This window comes from Homarus americanus, unplaced genomic scaffold (assembly GCF_018991925.1).
Source record: "Homarus americanus isolate GMGI-L3 unplaced genomic scaffold, GMGI_Hamer_2.0 scaffold41027, whole genome shotgun sequence".
Taxonomy (NCBI): Eukaryota; Metazoa; Arthropoda; class Malacostraca; order Decapoda; family Nephropidae; genus Homarus; species Homarus americanus.
The window spans coordinates 8,194,243-8,212,219 of NW_024745073.1; the positions used below are offsets into that span (position 1 = coordinate 8,194,243).

General features: G+C 35.8%; 2 protein-coding genes across 8 annotated transcripts in view; one reads left to right on the plus strand and one right to left on the minus strand.

Annotated features, from left to right (window-relative positions):
- The first annotated feature begins 163 nt into the window (after positions 1–163).
- Positions 164–8,820, plus strand: LOC121878347 (thioredoxin-like protein 1). The gene is made up of 6 exons (XM_042384520.1): positions 164–559; positions 1,768–1,924; positions 2,558–2,671; positions 3,786–3,908; positions 4,795–4,955; positions 5,401–8,820. Exons 1-6 carry the CDS (start codon positions 459–461, stop codon positions 5,609–5,611), a joined length of 867 nt encoding a protein of 288 aa, XP_042240454.1. The 5' UTR covers positions 164–458; the 3' UTR covers positions 5,612–8,820.
- Positions 8,611–17,977, minus strand: part of LOC121878346 (cAMP-dependent protein kinase type I regulatory subunit-like) — a 60,122-nt gene continuing 50,755 nt past the window's right edge. For 6 of the 7 annotated variants that reach the window (XM_042384513.1, XM_042384519.1, XM_042384518.1 and 3 more), the window contains 6 exons: positions 17,767–17,922; positions 17,289–17,501; positions 15,950–16,169; positions 15,507–15,710; positions 14,656–14,743; positions 8,611–14,140 (listed from right to left, as the gene is read on the minus strand). In XM_042384513.1, the coding sequence (XP_042240447.1) occupies positions 14,056–14,140; positions 14,656–14,743; positions 15,507–15,710; positions 15,950–16,169; positions 17,289–17,501; positions 17,767–17,922 (966 nt within the window). In that variant the 3' untranslated portion in view covers positions 8,611–14,055. The remainder of the gene's footprint in view (positions 14,141–14,655; positions 14,744–15,506; positions 15,711–15,949; positions 16,170–17,288; positions 17,502–17,766; positions 17,923–17,977) is intronic. The other variant, XM_042384514.1, reaches the window with a different exon arrangement.

Consider the following 17,977-nt stretch of genomic DNA (forward strand, 5'->3'; position numbering starts at 1 on the left):
GCACAAGTGAGTCTATCTTCTTCTCAGTTCTTTATCGTTCGGAAAACCATGGAAATTTATATCACCCATGTTTTTAATTTGTGATAAACACCAACAAACTGAGCAAGCGGTCAACATGCATGCTGTTGTTGCTGGTGAGTTGTGACGTCACCAGCTGGGAGAGGTTCCGTGTTCCTTGACTCGTGTTTAATGTTTACCAGTGTTTGTATACAGACAACGTGTGTGTGTACAGGATAAACCAATGTAAATGTATCTGATAGTACCTGTGTAATATTAATGTGAATGTACATGTGGGTAGCTAAGTAATGTTAATGTAAAGCTTAAGAGGCGATGGTGTATGAGGTAGTGGTGTCTGGCACTGATGGTGTTAGTGGTGCGGCGCCTGGTGTGTGGTGCCTTGGCTCAGTCTGGTCCACTACTCTACCCTTCACCAACACTCCAGTTCAACTTTCGGAATAATGGCTGGCAATTTTAAAGTATTAACTGAAGATGCTCAATTTCAAGCCGAACTAAACCAGGCAGGAGGTAAACTTGTGGTCGCGGATTTTACTTCAGCGAGGTAAGACAATTAAGGGAGACTCGTGATGTGAAGTCTGGAGGTCGACAGGCCATACACTCGGTCATGTCATGCATCATCACATGTATAAATTAAGGATAATATTAAATAACAGTTAGGGTTATGAAGAGTCAGTCATCCATATCATATTTATAATGCATGAGAGTCCTTGTGAAGCTCTACTGAGAGAGGTTACTGAGGTTGCATGAAGCCTTATTTGGGAAAGATTTCGAGGGACTTAATGTAGGTGTACAGTGGTCTGTTTCAACCTGGTGCGGCTTAATGGTAAGTTAATTGTGTACCCCTGTTGTGTGCCTTAACCAGGAACTTGAGGACATATCTGGTCAAGTTCCAGATGCAGCTACATTATATAATTTATCATTTGTAAAATGAAGCCAAGTAACCTACCTAACCTAACCTGTGGATGACAGTGTAAGGAAAGGTCCATTGATAGTTTGGTAACTCAGTATTATTTCCTCCCTAATTGCATGAGTTTATGTGAAAAAACTTATTTTATATCAAAGGTATTTTTGCCATTTTTATAATACGTGTTGTATGTTTGTATCTTCTAATCATTTATGTAAGTAGAAATTTTGGGGGTAATTTATAAGGGAACCGCTACTACCAAAAGTTGTTCGATTTCGTTCATTTTTTCTTCGGGTGTTCTTATCATTATAGTAAGTATTTTAAAAGAGGCGACAACTTTTTATATTAATTATAAGAATTGTATTTATACATTTAAGTTTTTCTTTGTGATCATAAATCACCTGTAGTGGGCAGGGCATGAAGGATGAGGGAAATTGCAGGGTAAAACACGGTGAAAAAGTGATCATGGGACATTAAAATTATGTCTCTATGTGTATTGTACGTGATTACAGTAAATACTCCTCCTAAAAATCTGCCGAGTCACCGCATTTCATAAGTTTACAACCGACCTGCTCGGTCCGAGCTTACTCTCACATCTACAAAATGTAAAATTACACCATGATGCTTCAACAAAGTTGCCTTTATTGGTACTAGATATCAAAATAAGTATTTTACTTTTAATATTGCAGGGGGTCCGGGTAATCAGGATGTAATTTGAGTCATAATTCTTATTGTATTCTGTTCCTCTGAAGACATCTCTTTTCCTCTTCCTCCTATTACCTCTCCCCCTCACTTATTGCTATGTTACATATTGAGCTACATTACAGTATCTGTTAATTATTCAGATGTGGCCCGTGCCAACGCATAGCACCCCTGTTTGAGGAGATGGCAGCAAGATTTCCAAATGGTATGTTCTTGAAGATTGATGTTAATCAGTGTGCAGCTGCTGCTTCATCCCAGGGAGTGTCAGCCACTCCAACATTTATATTCTACAGAAATAAGGTCAGTTTCTGTGTTACTTTACTTTTTTTTTCACGATGAAGGATAAATTTCTCCAAGCGTGCTAACATTCCAGAACATTACATACTAATGTCTTATGTGTTATGATGTATGGATATTTTTCTCTGCTTGCTGATCAAGGAAGATATATTTTCCTTGTTGCTGATGCTCCAAGTATTTCTTGCCGCTGCCTGCATGGCATCCTCTGCAGTAATACTCTTACCCTGAAGTGTGGTGGACACCTGCTCAATAGCGGACAAATCACACACTGTAAGACGAAAGCCAAAGAAGGCCTGGAATCTTTCCGTAAAGGCTTAAAGTCCACCAGATCTCGGGAAATATTTGTCATTGCCTTGATGGCCCCAGTTCTCCCTGTCCATCGGGTATGGCAGAGGCATTTGATGTTTGGAGTACAGTATATAAATTTCTTCCCTTCATGACCTCAAAAGGTGCCTGCCACTTGGGAGAATATTTGAATAGTTAGTTCAACTGTGTAGGGAAATCCAGGGCATCTCAAATTGACTTGCACTACCTGGCTATGAACTGGAGACTCGGGTTAAGATAGTGGTCATTTTGATCCAAGTTTTCAGTTAGGTCACATGATGGGACCATTTATTTTATTATCCATGCTTTCAGACCAAGCTTGATAGCTTACAAGGAGCAGACCCAGAAACTTTGGAGGCACGAATTCGTCAACATTATGGTGATGGAGAGGGTGAGGAAGTTGAAGATTCTGGCGTGCCTGGACATGTAAGTAATTAGTTCCTTTCCCTTGTGTAATACTAATCAGCCATATAAAGGTGCTGTGGCCCCCAGCATCAGCTAGGAACTCTAACATATGAAAGGTATCACAACAGAAAAGTAATCCCTCACCACTTACTGTACGGGGGGTTATGTTCTAGACTTCTCTCGTGGTTTATTTGGGCTGTCTAATGGGAAATGTGGAGTTATGGAAGGTAAAACCCCTGAGACACATAGCTAAATACCTTTAATGTACAGGTCAAAGTTTTAGTTAAAAAAATATATTATATATATTATAGTGTACAGAAATACTAGATAGAAATTAGAAAGGCTTGAAAAAACACTGCAGTGGAGAGTCCACCCTGGTGCCAGGCCTCGATGCTCCCCCATCCTTTGTGTCATATGCTAGATCCACTATTCTCTACCATATATGAAATGTGAGACCAAGAGGCATTGGAAGGGGTATCTTAGGAGGGAAAAAATTTAATAGTGTATTAGCAACTACTGAAAGAAAGATTTCCTTGTACAGTAAAATTACTGGCTACTTGATTCTTGTATGTTTTAAATATCATTTAATAATACCGGTACATTTATTTATTTATTTTTTGATAAGCAAACTGTTGAATCATTTAACACGTTGTCCATGTTATGGCAACGGGCGGGTTCCCCCCAACCTCGAGTTTCTGTCTCTACAGAACCACTTCAGTACTGTACGCCTCAAGATATCATAGTGAAAGGAGGTGAGTAGAGTGTCTCTAGGCTAATATGGTCTTGACACAGTGAAAGTAGTGTCACACCAGTGTCCCAACACAAAACACAATAATAAATACTGTACAGCCTTTTCTAGTGCATGGTTCCACCTGTATACTGAATGCATGGTGGCCACTGGTATACCAACATGCAATAATGAAGTACTGTACAGTACCATATTTAGTACACCAGTGAACTAACAAGCAAATAACATGTTAAAGTACCAGTAGATAGCTTTTAATTTTTAGAAAAAATAAAATTTGGCCCCATAGAACATTAACAAATACAATACCATGGTATTTTGGCAAGAACAAATCACAATCAGAGGAGTTCCCATAATTTATTAATTTATATTTTTTCTATTACCTTGCAGATTGACTTAATGCCAATGATTAACAAGGCTGGTTGTGAATGTCTAAATGAAAGTGATGATCATCCCTTTACTCAGGCATTAAGTTCAGCAGGTGGTTATCTTGAATCAGACACAGATGAACAGGTAACTTTGCAACTTTTTTCTTTTTAGAGACTCGGGTTTCCACCCTCTGCTCTTTCTAGTTTTCTTACCACCGTCTATCCATCTTGATGTTAGTGTACCTCTCCTCTTTCTGCTCTCCACCACCTCCTTCACTCTCCTTGCTGATCTTTCCCCCTGCACATGTCTTGCCTACCTCAACTTACTACCAGCTAAGGTGTCTTTTTAAAAAAAAATTCATCTTGACTTCCTCCTTTATCTCCATGAACCCCTTCCTTGCCTTACTCTTTACTCCACATATTGTTTGGGCTTTGTTGTTCTCTATGGCCTACAGCTTCTCTTGTCTCTATTGAAGCTGCTCTTCCCAGACCATAACTGCACTCCAGTATCCCCTGTATATATTGTACATAATTCCTTTGTTTTGTTTTTACATGCAAACACTCATGTTTATATCCTCCTGTACACTACCTCACTGTTATGACCATCCTTGCTCCTCCCTGGTAGATAATGGTGTCAGCTTGTATATGCAAATTAAAATTATTTCCCCCCCCCCACCCACATCACCAAGTCCATGGTTTTCAGACACCATACCACTCTGCTGTTGATCTCCACTATTCTTTTAGTATTCTTCACTGCACAATACCTTATCAAGTGTTATGTATAAAAGATTTCCACATTATTTCCTACTCCATCACCTTCTTTTGGCTAATTCCATTACTGTAATTGCAATTTTGTTAGCTTATTTGTTTACACAATGGGGGACCATATAAGATTTTTATGATGTTGAATATCTATTATTCTTCATTGGGTACATATCATTACTACCGTATCTATGCACATATATTGCATTAATGGGGTGCATTTATTTCACAATCACAACTCATTTTAACATTGGCTATTTATTTTCCAGTTAATATTGTACCTGTCTTTCAACCAAGCTGTGAAATTACACAGTATGAGAATTAAGGGACCAGCAGAAAATGGACCCAAGATCATGAGGTTGTTTATCAATCAACCTCATACTATTGATTTTGACTCAGCTGAGTGTGCCAATGCTGTTCAGGAGTTAACGTAAGTAATTTTATTCATAATGCACAGGAGGATTCTGCTCTGGCTGTGATTCTGGGCAGAGTGTAGCTTGTAGAGTGCATTTTTAAAGGAATGGTTGTTAATTTTCTCCTGTCAAAGGCCTGATGAAAGGTGAATTAAAAGAAATTTATGGATATTTTATTATTTTCACTAATACAGCAGAGGTAAAACTTAAAGTTCTAAAAAAAACCCCAGTCATATCAAGAGTTTTTGTTCAGGATTAGTTCTTCATTCTGGCATTTTTACAAAGGGCCTTCATTAATGTTTTGTAATAACTAAAAGCCTAGCTTGCTAAGATTGCTTCTTGTCAACTTTCATTATACAGTACATATTAGAAATTAGCTTGAAGAAATGGAAGTACTTCACTAAGAGCAAATTTGGGTCATGCCATTTTTTTTAATATCCTTTTATGTTTATTTGTTCACAGGTTAACTACAAAGGATTTAGATGGTGAACTGCTTCCTCTCAAGTATGTGAAGCTACAGAATGTGATGAACCTGACAATATTTGTCAAGAACAATCAAACGGATGCAGAGACAACTCACATCTCTTATATTCAGATAATTGGCTCGCCTGTGCAAACCACAAAAATGTCTGACTTTAAGCGTGTCACTGGGAAGAAGGGTGAGAGTCACTGATTAAAGGGTAAAACTAGTGTTTGCAAATGTTTTAGTTTTAAGGTAAGAATTCAAAATTAATTTATTTGAGTCATATCCCAACAGAAATTGTTTTTATTCATTAAAATTCTTTTATGTGAAAAACACATAATTGAAATATTATCCAGTAATTATTAGATACATAATTAATATGTATTATTAAATATTTAAATGTTATAAATTCATCTTTAATACAAAGTGACATTGGGTAGTGTTAATTACAATCTAATACAGTGCTGTGTCTAAACATAATGGACATAAATCTTTCTGAATTGGTTTGTTAATACAGTACTTCATAATATATTATGTTAATGCAATACTGTAATAATTACCCCCCCCCCTTTTTTCACAAGTTGGTATCGCTTTGAATAATAAACAAAATAATTGAAGTTTCAAATGTTTTAGTTTTTTGTGTACAGTATCCATCATAATTTATAACATCATTATTGGAGGCCATAGAGAACACTTAATATTCATTGTTGATATGTAACTCACCCTGCGCATCTGCAAACATTTAATGTGCACAAATCCTCCCACTCATGCATTAGGAAGTTCCTTATCTATTGCCCAATCAAATGCACATCTAAACCTTCTTGATGAAGCTCACACGACTTAGGCTGTAATTCTTCTTGGTTGCCTCTTCACGTTCAAGATCGAGGCAAATAAACACATTTCAGTGAACTTAAAGTAACTGTAAGAGACTTGCATTAACTTTGGGTTAACATCCATGTTTGAGCAGAAATCAGTTGTGTTTAGCCCATAGCACAGTCAATAGCAGAAGTTCATCCCAAGCTAACTTGCATGATATGAGGCAGGTGATCTGATAACACTGCTTGGGGAAGAATTGATAGATATGGTTTTAATGGCTAGTTATTGAAGATTTATGGTCGGAGATTGCCCAAAAATACATTTCTAGTACAGTACAGGTATCCTCAGGTCTGCTATTGGGTTAGGTTCCTGAAAAACCCATCGCAGGTCAAAATATCGTAGACCGGGAGTATTATAGCTAGGGTTTAATGGAATAAGTTCCTGGCCAGTTACACACCCACATGTATCACTGAAAAAAAAATCTACACTACTACCACCACCATTACAAAAAAATTAAGCAACACTCACCACATCATAATGAACAAGTCTGGTCATCACATGTCCCCTTCGAGGCTAACGGGACTCTTAAGGTGAAGTGGTGATCTCTCTCTGGCTCCCACACAGCCTTTCGGGCATCTCGTGTTGCTTCCCAATGTCAAGCTTCACCTCTAGAGACAAGGTTTTCCTGGATGCCTGGAACTGCCCAGATATTTTCAAAGTTACGCTGCTCACTTCACAGTCACAAAAACACAATAATGATGGGGATTCAATTCTTTTATGAATAAATGTTGATACCAGTCTGTAAAAGCCATTCTAATTAGGTTAGAAATACCATTTTTTTTTACTAAAATAATCCTGAATAGTTTATCTAAAAGGTTGTCAAAATAAGTATATTAAAAAAAGTACAAATCTGTATGTGAGTGAGGCGCCCCATGAACGGAACCAGAGTATAAACGATGCATCCCGCATGGACCTGCATTAATTTATGCAAACACCACTGTCCACATACAGTAAATATTGTAAATAATGTATACTACTACTATACTGTACTCACCAGCAGACGCTGTCATCTTGAACCTAAAGCAGGCAGACACTGTCCGTTGCTGAATGTAATTCATAAATGTAATCACTTGCAATGGAGGTGGGGGTGGAGGATTAGTGGTCTCATAGTACTGACCTTCTGATGCAATGTCAGGTCACCCATTGTCGGGGTAGGGGATCAGAGCAAAAGCACTTCACATTCACTTATAGGGAAAGTACTTCACACTAACTTAAACAGGGTAAGTACTTCACACTCACTAAAACAGAGTACAGTGTGAACTTTAGTAATGTCTTCTCTCTGTAAGGTAAAAGAAAAACACATGATAAATAAAACACTGATGACGACCAATAAACGTTGGGCTATGGGTCTTACACTCAGGTGACTAAGAGAAGCAATGGCTGGACTGTAGTTTACCAGATGACCACGAGGTGGCGTCCAGGTAGATGATGCCACAGATTACAACTGCACCGAGTGATGCGTTCCACATTCCGATTTGGCGGGATGACAAATATCACTAATGCGGGTTTGTTCACATCGCAAATAAGAAAGTGGTCATAATACATCGGCACTGTTTCACGGATCATGCCAGATTGGGCGATATCTGTGTATAACTGAATTATTATCAATGTGTAAAATATGGTAAAATAATGTTATTGAGAATTATACGACCGTTTTATAATGAATGTGTCAATAAGCATGAAAAATACTCGTTGGCATCAGCATTACGAACAATCATATACTGTGCTCGTATCTCTGGATGGCCTAGTTCCTTTGCTATGAATCATCCAGCAACAATGTCATATATCTCAATAACATTATTTTCTCACATTTTACAAATTGATAATGATTAAACTATGTACAAGAAATGTATTTTTAAGTATACTGTAGTATCTATCAACTCTTTCCCTTACAGTGTTATCAGATATTCTGCCTCATCATGCAGGTTAGCTCGTGACAAACTTCTGCTGTTCAGCAAAGCCAAATTTTTTAGATTACGGCTGCTTGGAAAATAAAGGTAACCACTTGTCGACCTTTTGGCTGAAAAACCCGTTTCTCTCTGAATTGGAAATTATAAGAGTACAGTACTTTAGTACTTATTAAAAGATTTTGAGGTAAAAATATCTGAAATTATGGCTGCTGGACGGTAAGGCTAACCCCCATGGTGACCTTTTTGCCAAAAAACCCACAGATAATGTGTCAGTACATTGCACTGATGTCAAAACTGAACAATATGGAAACTGAAAAAAACACTTACTGTACCCTTGGAAGCATATTTACAAGCAAATAGGTTTTGCCCATTTGATCTTTTGAAGTATCATATATAGATTAAATTTAGGTTAATAAAAAAATATTGTTCATACCTCAAACTTTATTTGGCAGCATAAATTAAGACACAAGCCTACTTTAAAGAAAAGAACCTATATACTTTCATTATTTACTTCTTAATGTTTTTGTGATAATTTGTGGTGCTTTAAAAGGAGTTAGTGGTTTCTGTTTGGCACTGTTAGGTAAATATTGATATTTGTTAATATTAAAATCTGTCTTGGGAAAAAACTTTCGTGTAATAACATATATATACAATACGTAAACAATGAATCATTACTGACTGACTTAACAATACTATGCATGTCAACATACATAGATTATTACTGCTCTCAGACCATTAGATAGTAATTACAGTATTATTCCTTGTTGTTAAACCCTGATATACTAGCCAAAGAGGTTTCAAAATTATGTTCTGGAAAAGTCACACAACCTCGAACCCATCACCTTGCTCCTACAACTAGTGTGAAATTTAATCACCTTCTGGGAAATTAGTAAATGTAATCTTTCCACGTGCATCTGCCATTTCCTAGCCTCTAGCTACAAAGATGATTGAGGACTTTTCTACATACTGCATTTTAGATATACCACTGAACATTTGTTTAGTGACAATCAAGGTGATTAAACCTTTAATGAAATGTACGGTACAAGTAGATTCAGTTAGTGTACCAGGTAAAAAACATTCCTCTTCACCTTGTACTGATATTGACAACCCAATTTGCTCACAAAATTTAATGGGAGATAAAATTGAATATAATTCCTCTACTTCGACTAAGAAAATACAGCCTAAGTAAATTATGATTTATACTGTCATTACTCATATTTTGAAACCAAGGTGCATCTTCATGCACCTATCACAACACCACATATTAAAAAAAATCATGACTGTTAACCATTGCTACAGTGACATAATCATAACAAGAGCAAACCATCATATCCCACTTATATTTTGTACTTTAAAGTACAGTACAACATTTTTGTTAACAATGGTACTAAGAGAAGTTATACTTGAATATAAATAATTTATACAAAAGCACAAGATTAAATAAAATTGAAATTACATAAACTATTTACTTTCTCATATAAACACAAGATATACTGTAAACTAAGGGTACTGTTAAAGGACTAGGTCATAGTGAAGATTTTTTCTATATGTGAACCATTTATCTTCCAACGGCCTCATCCTTTGTTATTTTGACCTCACTAGTTTTGATGGTAGGCAATAAAGTGAACCCAATTTCAGTACTGAACTCAATTTTAAATGCATGACTGAAGTTTAGCTTGGAACTATTACATGCACACACACTCAAAAGGGAAAGAACAGTTCAGTAGTTCTTGCCATAAAAACTTTGTGCACATACTGGCTGCAGAAGCCCCCTACTGCTCACCAGGAGCAGTTAGGAGGAAAGGGAGCCTGTAGGGGTGTGCTTCTGAGGAGGAGTGGCGGGGAAGAGTGTGCCAGTGTTTATGCAAGTCAACTTAAAATTTCAATCACAAATTAGCACAAGTAAGGCAACATTATAGTGACTTGAAATATTTTCGAACACGGGTGAAAAAACACGGTTCAATTTGATGTACTTGAAAAACATGCTGTACTAGTCAGCTGATTCCATTCTATATATCAAAACACATTTACATTATATAACATTATAAAAACAGGTGGTAGACAAATAAAGTAGAAAGATTCATTATCAATGTAAGGCAGCTTTGAATCTAGGCAAGAACTCTACGTCAGTTCCAGTAAATAACATTATAAAACCAGACATGTATGTTACATTTAAATCTGCCTTTCATATGACTAATATTTTTAACTGACTTTATGAATAGCACATAAAAATTCATTTATTCCATTTTAATCTTGCTATACATACCACTGTCCTTTATTTAAATGTTTTTTTTACATAAATAACTATGCATTTCACCTATTGTATAAATAAAATATTCTCAGATATGCCTAGATTACTTCTGGCAAACCTCAAATGATTATTGAAACTATATTCATTGGGCAAAAAACAAAAAACAATGACAAGTATTCATTATGTTCAAATTGACTACTTGAGGAAAATACAGACTCCCTACACCTGGCAACAATTCTTGGCCTCCACTCTCTCCTACTAAAAGATGAGGACACAAGCGGCCACTACTCTATGCATCCACCTTCCCAGCAGGGGGATGCAGGAAGGGTACACTCAGGTAAGGGTAATAATTCTTGTCTATTATACTACTTCTAAGTGATTCAAAAAGCTGTAGCACAGAATTTATTAGATCATTTTATAATAGCTAACAATAATGCATCTCCCACAGACTACTGCTAATTTTTTTTTTTACCTTTATTCCCGAGCAATACCTATAACTTGATTCAATATTATACTTGTGACAATTTTGCAAATTTCACATAATTTAATGAATATTTTGAATATTAAACACCGCATTCTTTGTGATTATATATATATATATATATATATATATATATATATATATATATATATATATATATATATATATATATATATATATATATATATATATATATATATATATATATATAATTAGAGATTAACAATTTGCAGGAGCATCAGTTTTAAAATTTATGTGCTTTGAATGTCTAAAGATGTGAAGTTACACACTGCTTGTTCCCATTATAGTTCAGGTACAGTCTACATATTCTGACCTCATTGGCCCATAATAAAGTTGGCCAAAGATTATTCCCAGCTTTGTAAGAAATTTTGAGGTGTTTACACTTTAAAGTTCAGCAACACTGACATTCAATATGACTCAGCAGGGAAATAAATGGAGAGAAAATTATACAACTATATGATTTTCTTCCCATAAAACTTGATATATGGGCTTTAGTGCTTTAAAACTAAGATCAGATCACCACAAGATATATTACAATTTATGTTATAATACATCAAAACTTTCTTTGGCAGATTCACCATGCTTATCAAAAGTAAAATAAAATCTATTAACAGTTCAAATTTTGTTTATATACTTTTTAACATCATTTCTACAGATAATATAGTCTGAATAATAATATTGTTTATATCTATAAGCTCATGCTTCCAGGCTCAGTACTTGCTACTCATATCGATCTCATTATAGAATTAATCATATAAGCATAAATTAGAAATTAAAGAAATGATTTTATGATCCATACTGAAGTGTAGAACTACCTCATATATAAACAACAGAGAATGGAAAAATAGCTTTGGATTAAATACTGTACTAGAAAATGATTGTATAACTCAAACATATCTACAACAAGCCTTTGGCATAATATATTCATTAATGAGTTCTTTACTATTTAGAAGAGTTGACTCTATACTTAAATTAAGCAATCAAGCAGATTACACAAAATGTCACAATACACCAATGGATAAACAGAGAAGAGAGAGCTAAAAACTTGCTTCGTATTGAGACAGATCTCCATAAAACTCCACAGTAGAAAAAGCTGTGATATTAACAAACAGGACAATCCAAGTCATAATCTAATCTAATATGTGCATTCTTAATCTGCAATAACTGTTGTACCTGCAGTCAATTCAAGTTTATAGTTTTAGAATGCTTACACAACTGAATGACATGCGAGTTCTTTGACTGAAAACATATTTCAGTATTAATGGTACATGTGGCAATAATTGTGATCATCATTGTTAAAGTGGGACATACTGTACTACTGTTAAGTTTAATTCCGTCAAGATTTATATACAGATGACCCCCACACAAAAAGCATAAATAAATCATCAGATAAATAAGCTTTACCCCTGAATTTACTATTTGCATATACCTATATGAAATTATCCAATAAGTTATTTTACTTTTAAGACAGAGAATAATGGTTCAGTTTAATTCAAACTTACATGGGATTAAATAAGAATGCAGGTGGATGAGCTGAGGTGAAACACCTCCACTGCTAAACATAAAATAAAAATAAATCCCATTTACTCTGTCAGTGTGTGAAGTTTTCTTTAGATATGATCAAACCTCAACCAATGAACTACAAATACCAAAGAAAGTTTTCTAAACTGTACAAGTTTTCAACATGCTTGCAGTATTGGATAATCAAAACTGCTTCAGATATATATACAAAATACAAATACAATAATGCAAATCTTCATGGATCTATTTAAGATTTAAGATCAGTCTTTCATCACTTTTACTAAAAAAGCTGTCTTAAAGAACAATCATTTCTATGTTCTTTTATTTCTTTAAATTAAGACAAGTATTATATTTGGTTGTGTTTTTAAGCTGAATCTCTATGGTTATCCAAACAATATGAAAATTACTGGAACTACATAACCTAAATGGGTCTATATCAGATTCATTACCTATCATGTACCTGGCAGTTCATGACATCTTAAGTAAATGAATTTGTGTGCAAAAGTACAGTTTCTTGAACATTTTCTTTTTAACAAGTTTTATACAGTATATCAAATGAGCAGCGTTTCTCTTCTGTACTGAAAGTAAAAGTATTTATAATAAAACATCATTCAGTAGACACATCTATACAAATGGAAAATTAAAGTTCCTTATCATTATTATCTTCATTACCAAAGGATCACTGTACTTCAACATTAACTTTAAGTTAAAAATAAGAATGTCTTATGTTTTGTTTAAACTTAAAATTTTAGTCATATGGAATGCCAAGACATGATAAAGGTAATCTGTTAGACATCCTACATCAGCTGAAGTTTTGCTCTCGCATCTGTTTCAAGCAAATTAACCTGATAAATGCATTGCTTCACATCTACAGTAAGCTGGTCATTATCCTGCAATTATCTGAATAATAATGTAGCTTTAAATATCAGGCTTTCTAAATATCAAAATGGCCCCTAGAACCATGACCACTACAACAGGATTTATGCTACTGTTACTCCCCACTATTGGTGTGTTGCTATCCTTATTAGTGATAGTGGTTGGTGGTACTATCTTTTTACAGTGGTGGGTGATAGTATCCTCTTACCAGTGGTAAATGGCAGTACTGTTTTACCAGTGGAAAGTAAAAACCTTTATTAATCAAGAATAAGTGGCACCTTCCCTCATTCCACTGGTGTGTGGTACTCTCCTCACCAGTGGTAAGTGGGAATTTTCTTGTGGGTAATAATAGATCTATGACCAGTGGTAAGTAGTACTTTCCACCTATGGTAGGGGGGTACTATCCTCCCACTAGAGGCTATTGGTACCATCCCTCATTAGTGGTGGATGGTACAATCCCTTACAATAATTGTAGGTGTTTAAATTTTCTGTGCAAAAAAGAAAGGAGAAAAAAGACTCTACAGTACTTAAGAATCCCACATACCTGTACACACCTTCATAACCCAATTCCTGTATTGGTGTTAAGGCCCTACAAGTTAGCATACTTCAGCACCTGAACAGGAGCGTAAATAGTTGCTTACATGTGAGCCTCAGAAGTTGCACACAAAAAGCCTACGTGACTGCATACACAAGGGCCATGTGGCAGCTGACTTATTATCTAAACAGTTAGTGCAATAAATGAATTGTACTGCTCAATGTTCCGCTTCAAAATGTCTGCACAGCTACCAAGAACACGCTCAAACCTGAAATTAAAAAAGTCAATAAACTTTATGGTTTGGCAACTAAAATTCTTTTAGCAACAATGACCATGACCTCATAGTCCATAAATACCTTCCTCTTCCTACAGCCAAAGGTTCTTAATACAATACTGTATGATATGCATGAGTGCAGGGATATGTGAACACGCATACAGTGCCTAAACATTATGTTCCACTTTTTTAGGAGTATAAAAACTGAACTAAATACTACCTAAACCATCTTGTACCTCTGACAACAGTTAGGTGAATAATTCTGGAGGAAGTTTAATCTTTAACAAACAAAAAGTTAAGAATAACCATATATAAGCTGTTTTCATTACAATATTGGTCTACTGTTGCCTCAAAAAGAGTCACTGGCAATTCATAGGGAACATTTTTGTATCATGGCACAGCTATGTTTAATCACAGGTGTCTCACTGAGGAATTGCACATGGAAAACTATGACATAAACCAAAGACAAAAATATGAGTACAAGACACACAAAAATATCTCTGACCTACCTGGCCCTATCTAATTTGACACACTTCAGGGACCCATCTGCTATGACAGTGGCAGCTCGAGGTCGGTCCAGTAAAAGAGCTATCTCACCTGCAAAATATATCACATGTTAGAATACCTCTACACTTCTGGGACAGGACTCTTATACTGTACTGCTCCCATTCAACTACAACTCCTACTTCATCCTCATTTATAAGACCACTTCATATCTTTCCATCATATTCTCCTACCCAAGCTCATTAATTTTCATAGCCATTCTTTTTCTTATCTACAAATGAACAGAAAGTCATTCACAAGGCTTATATTTCTATCTTTAATCAACCAGTATTGTACTTGGTCATATAACCCCTTACTTTCTCCATTGTCACACCTCCATCTATAGGTATGTAATTACTTCATTTAAAACACCATTATCAAACCGATCTTCATCCACATTTAAATTGCTCTCATTTCCATTCACTCTTGGCATTCCATCTACTTCCCTGTCACCTAACACACACATTCAATCCTCCTATCACTATACTTCTCTCAAGAGTATCTTTTAATGCTATTATGCAGGTCTTCCAAAAATTTCTTTCCTCCTCTTTTTTTTACTTCATCTTTTATACAGTAGAATAGCTCACTTTTAGCAACTCCACGTTTCAGCCACTAACCTAACTACTAAACCCTTTGCTCGCAACCACTTCAGACATTCCTAAATTTACACTCTCCATCTGTCCCCAGTAGATTACTCCTCTGCCCTTCAACTATGTTTAGCTTAAAAACATCATCAAGATTCCTTTCATTTACCACTGTTTCAATCATTCTCTTCTATTCATTATATAACCATGCACTTTTCTTTTTCTCGAGTTACCAAAATAGTCTGAAGTGCCGAGTCTGCCAACTTCTACAGGTTCGTCAGCTGGGGTACGAGCCTGCATAACTACTGCAGTGCCTTCAACAATGATGTAAAAGTCATCTCCAGGCTCTCCCTGTCGTACAACTGTAGAGCCCGATTCAATGGATACAGTCTCAAGAGCATCGGCCACCACCAAACGCTCCCACTTGTCCAGTGATTCTGAAGAATAATTACACGTGGTTATTTAATATTTCTCTTTTAACACATTACCATAGTATCAAATGTTAAGAAAGGCTTGTGTGGTGTGGATCAAAGATGATGATAATAAAAATTACAGCATAAGGCAAGTGTGGGAACTGACAAGAAAGGGCCAAGATAAGAAGTACAAATATTCACATACTACTGCTCATATCCTTACATCATGAGAGCACTTCACAAGGAAAAAGATGCATACTCACCAAGAATGGATACTTTAGATAAGAATTCCTCATACATTTTCCTTTTCCTTATTGTTGAGCCCATGAGGATCCGTCTGTATGAATCTCTGTCAATACCCCAGAGTTTGGTATCTGTCTTGGCCTTCACTGTTGCTTGCCTTGGAGTACCATAGATGAGAGCCAGTTCACCAAAGCTCCCCCCATCAATAATGCTTGTCACATGTTCACCATTCACAAAAATCTGCAAGGAATTAGAAGAGTACAGTACAGTATTTAAACTCTGGCCAAAATTCATAATTTCTTATTCTGAAAGACAATCTCTGTAATCATGGAGATTTTGATATGTTAAAAATGTCAATACAGGTATACTGTAGGTACTCCTGAACATGCTGGGTGAGGATCTATGGTTACAAATTTGATAACTGAATAATTACTCGTCCTTATGACTGAAAATTTTAGTTAAATTCGCAATACTAATTACATGCCATCTATGATTTTTCAATGGCAATCTTTGGCGTTTTTGTGTTATTGTGGATGTACGGAAGTAGTTAAACACATTACAGTATACATATGGAACACAAAAATCTACTGAAGGACAAATATTTCTCAAACCTAAAGGGATACAGAAGAGAAAAAGTACATACAGTATTATCATTAAATATTTTAACGTGGAGTTGACTTACAGAAGTAAAGTAATAAGAAAGAAAGAGGTAGTCAGTGTATATAAAATAACAGAGAATGTAGGGACAATATGCAAGGATTATCTCGACAATACAAAACAAAAACAACAGAAGTAACTACCGGTACTATATTTGGTTCTGAATAAATTATGTAGTGGTCAAGATACATACTAAGTAGATTTTGAAAACTAAGTTTATGACACAATATTCCTGATTAGTTTAAATCCCCAACGAACCCAAGTAAGATTAATAAATTCTCAGAAGATGAAGGAGGAAAAATTATCCCTGGTGGAGCACAAGACCAAACCAAGGCAAGATAATTAGCACTGTGGCAAAATTGGTTTCCAGGTGTGGCATCTGAGCCACATCTGAAGACTTTGAAATCTGTCTATACAGTAATTTCATATGATAACAGCCTCCAAATGTCTGTGAAGCAGGTGTGAAAATATTCTAGTCCAGCCATGGAGTAAACAAGACCCACATAATAAGAAAAACATACAGCAAATTATTCCTCCTTTCTTTTTCTTCTATCAACATTCTAATTAACTGTACTATACCAGAGAGCTGTAATGTGAAGCTCTCTATATGGAAACTTTGACTGTAAGGTATACATACACAAACAGAATATTCATATACATAATGAAGTATCCACCCATTTTATTAGAGCAGTCTTCTCTTACCTCAACCTCCCCTTGGTCCATGATGTAGAAGTTGTCTCCCTCATCACCTTGCTGTATAATTACTTCTCCAGGCAAGGCATTGACGGGAAACATTGCATCAAATATATCTGACCGCTCATTCTCATCCAAGTGTGCAAAAAGAACGTTCTTTCCAATAGCTTTCTGCAGAGCAGCCATTGTCTTGTAGTCTTTGGGAACCACCTGAAATGCATCCAATATACGATATTTATCATTAAAGTGAAGCAACGAGTAACGGCCAACACTCACAGTAAACACCTGGAGGTCAACAGTTTCATTCAGTACACACCAAATGGTCAATACACAGCAGTTCCAGCTAAAAAAAATTCAAACTTCAACTCCAAGTTTACCTAAGTGACATTTGAACTGTACAATACTGAAGGCTACAAGTTCTATGTTAGCATTTTATATATATTTTTCAAACTAAGTAAAGACAAACATGAAGGATTTGATACTTTACTTTCTTAACATAAGAAGTGGCATCATCTTCTGAGAGGGGTTCAGCAGAGATCGCCCCTCGTCGTGTTTTACTGGTGGCTATGTGTGTTGGCATCGGGCTCAGGTCGTCTGCATCATCGGGCGTCACCACTCGACGTTCACACTCACGCACTGCTTCCTGGAATAAAAAAAAAAGGCACAATAAAAACACCGCTGATTTTTAACTGACATGA